The 3,151-nt window shown below is 36.6% G+C and overlaps 1 protein-coding gene across 1 annotated transcript in view; it reads left to right on the top strand.

The window, feature by feature from the left end:
* Positions 1-3,151, top strand: part of PDE4DIP (phosphodiesterase 4D interacting protein) — a gene marked incomplete in the record, with an annotated part of 236,640 nt that overhangs the window by 152,007 nt on the left and 81,482 nt on the right. Inside the window, 1 exon segment of the mRNA XM_015824438.1 lies at positions 737-856. Within this exon segment, the coding sequence (XP_015679924.1) occupies positions 737-856 (120 nt within the window).

Genomic DNA, 3,151 nt, shown 5'->3' with positions numbered 1-3,151 from the left:
CGGAGAATCCTCGGGGCTCCGGAGGAGTTCTCACCTACATCGTCCATATAGGACGACTCGGGAACTCAACTCCTACCCCGGGCAGCTCACCTATCCCCTTATGCCCAGGGGAAAGGTATCAGGCCGTTTGACAGCTGGTACTGGCTGTCAAAACGGCTTTTACGCGAAACAGGCGGGAGGCAGCAAACAGCTGCGACCAACGAAGTCGCCTGCCACCGGAAGTCAATAAATTCTTGTTTATAATACAGACAACCATTTGCCATTTTTTGCATTGTTGAGCTTAAATTTGTGGTGAGCTCTCAAATGAAAAAAGTAGTTCCAATTTTGTGCCAGAGTAGAATATAATCCTTTCCTTGTTACATGAATCTGCTAATATTTTCCTTTATTCAGTTATTTATTCCCTTAATAAAAAATGTTATAGAAGAAAAATGTATACTGTACTTGCAAGGCTAATGAAATGAGAGAAACAGCACACTCAAATCAGAATGCCACAGGCAGAGCAAGCTGGATATGTAGACTGTTTCTTACTCTCCCTTGAATTTGCATATATGTATAATGCCAGTGTCTGCAGAAGGCAATAGCTTCCTGCTGAAACATTTACATGCTTTATTGTACCTAATTATATTTATGATAATTCACAGTTGCAAGACAATTTGCTGTTAGTTCGCCTTTTCTTAAATATAAGAAATAAATATCAAAATTAAATTAGTGATATAAATTTATTTATGGTATTTAGCAGCTCCAAGAAAAAGTTAATGAAATGGATTTTGAACTGAAATCTGTCCAGCATACATCCAAGAAACAGGATCACATAACCCAGAAACTGAAAGAGACGTTGAAGAGCAAGGAAAATGAGGTTTGTAATTCTTTGAAGAATAAATACTGATATAGATCTAATGACTGAAATATAATTAGGATAAGGTAGGGCAGAGCAGAGCAGAGCTGGAAGGGACCTTGGAGGTTTTTTAGTCCAACTTCCTGCTCAAGCAGGAGACTGAACAGGTGGCTGTTCAGTCTTTTCTTAAGAACCTCCAGTGATGAAGCACCCATTACTTCTGAAGGCAAGCTGTTCCACTGGTTAATCGTTCTGTTAGGAAGTTTCTCCTTAATTTCAGGTTGCTTCTCTCCTTGATTAGTTTCCATCCATTGTTAGTTTCTATCCATTGTCTTGCCTTCTGGTGCTTTGGAAAATAAGTTGACCCCCTTTTCTTTGTGGCAGCCCCTCAAATAAATGCTTTCTTCTCAGCTTTCAATATTATTTGCAAATAATAACAATCAAGAATTTGATTCATATCACTTCCAATAAATATGTAGTCAACTATCAAGATATAGTAAAACTGAAAATACTCTTTGTGAATTTAGAATTGTCATTGTTTCCTGTAGTGTGAAGAACTAAATCATATAATTCATAACCAGAATGAGAAAATAGCCAAACTGCAAGATGTGCTACATAAGAATCAGCTTGGGCAATTACAGGTATGGCTTTTACTTGAATTTTTTTTTACAAATTATCATTTTTGTTTATATCTCTCCAAAAATTGAAATTTACAGTATTTTTTTTGAGTTTTACAAGTTGATTAACCTAATGTATGCTAAAAATATAATGTACACTAAAAAAAAATCCCCGTTAAATCCAAAAAGAGCAATATGCCAGCTAAAACATTTCCAGTATTAACACAGATGATACAGTTACATATATGATACATATTATAAGATGCAAAGATATTACTTTTTCTAAGGAAAAGTTTAAATAATTAAGAACTTTGGAAACTAATTCTTTACCTGCTTATAGCCAATAATTAAGATGAGCAGGTAGAACAATACAGTAGTGATCTGCTGTCTGCAGTTTAAAGTCTGCAGTAGAAAGAAATTGACAGATTTGCTAGTTTAAAAATACTTCAGGATTTTAGAATGTTGAATTGTGTGTTAAAATATATGAAGACAATTGCTAAGAAGATGTTGTAAGCCACCCAGAGTCACCTATGTATGAGCTGGGAAGCTAAAAAGTATAAACAAACAAACAAACAGGGTTCCTACTTCAGGACCTAATTCATCAGTGTAAGGCTCTGAAGCATAAATGGGTTTCATCTTATGAGGGTAGGGAGAAATGTGTTTGGCTAGAACCTTGCAAATCTTAGCAGGATGGTTTTTAAAGAAGAGTACAGGAGAAAAGGCAAAGTGCCCAGGAATATAGCTGCATATATCCTCATAGAGGAGTCACGAGCCAGGAAATACTAACTATAAATCTCCATTTTCCAGTGATAGAGAGATGACCCAGCAATGACATCTGTAGGTTCCAATGTTTACACAATAGTGCTCAGAGAATGAAATAGAATCCTAACATGGGAAAGCAACAATGGTCACATAAATATTAAAAATTGCAGTGACAGGAGAATCATGATTAGAAGGTGGAAATCAGAGAATATTAATTATTCAAAGAAATAGACCCAATATTATCACAGTACAGGTTTCTCAACTTGCAACCATTCATTTTATAGCCATTCAAAGTTATGACAGCACTGAAAAATATTACGGTACTTATGACTGGGCCTCCCACTTACGACTATTGAACCATCCCTCTGATTATGAGCAAAAAGCATCCCTCTGATTGTGAGCAAAATTTGGGTGCTTGGTAACAAGCATAAATTTATGATGGTTGCAGATCCCAGATTCACATGGGGACTTCTGATAAATCAGTGTGAGCAATTTGCTTAATGACTAGAGCAGCAAAAATCGTAAAATTAGGCATGACTCACTTAAGAATCGCATCGCTTAGCACAGTGGTTCTCAACCTTTCTAATGCCGCGACCCCTTAATACAGTTCCTCATGTTGTGGTGACCCCCAACCATAAAATTATTTTCGTTGCTACTTCATAACTGTAATTTTGCTACTGTTATGAATCGTAATGTAAATATCTGATATGCAGGGTGTATTTTCATTGTTACGAATTGAACATAATTAAAGGATAGTGATTAATCACAAAAACAATATAATAATGCTCGCTGGAGAAGCTTACTCTTCCTTGCTCAAAAATGTTGGGAAGGAGGGAAGGGGAAGGAAGGAAGGAAGATTGAAGGGGAAAGGAAGGAGATGGAGAAGGAAGGAGATTGAAGGGGGAAGGAAGGAAGGAAGGAAGGAAGGAAGGAAGGA

This window comes from Protobothrops mucrosquamatus, unplaced genomic scaffold, assembly GCF_001527695.2.
Source record: "Protobothrops mucrosquamatus isolate PMUCROS unplaced genomic scaffold, P.Mucros_1.0 scaffold_190, whole genome shotgun sequence".
In the NCBI taxonomy this organism is placed as follows: Eukaryota; Metazoa; Chordata; class Lepidosauria; order Squamata; family Viperidae; genus Protobothrops; species Protobothrops mucrosquamatus.
Note: the sequence above shows the minus strand (reverse complement) of the source record. Positions and strands in the feature narration are given on the sequence as shown.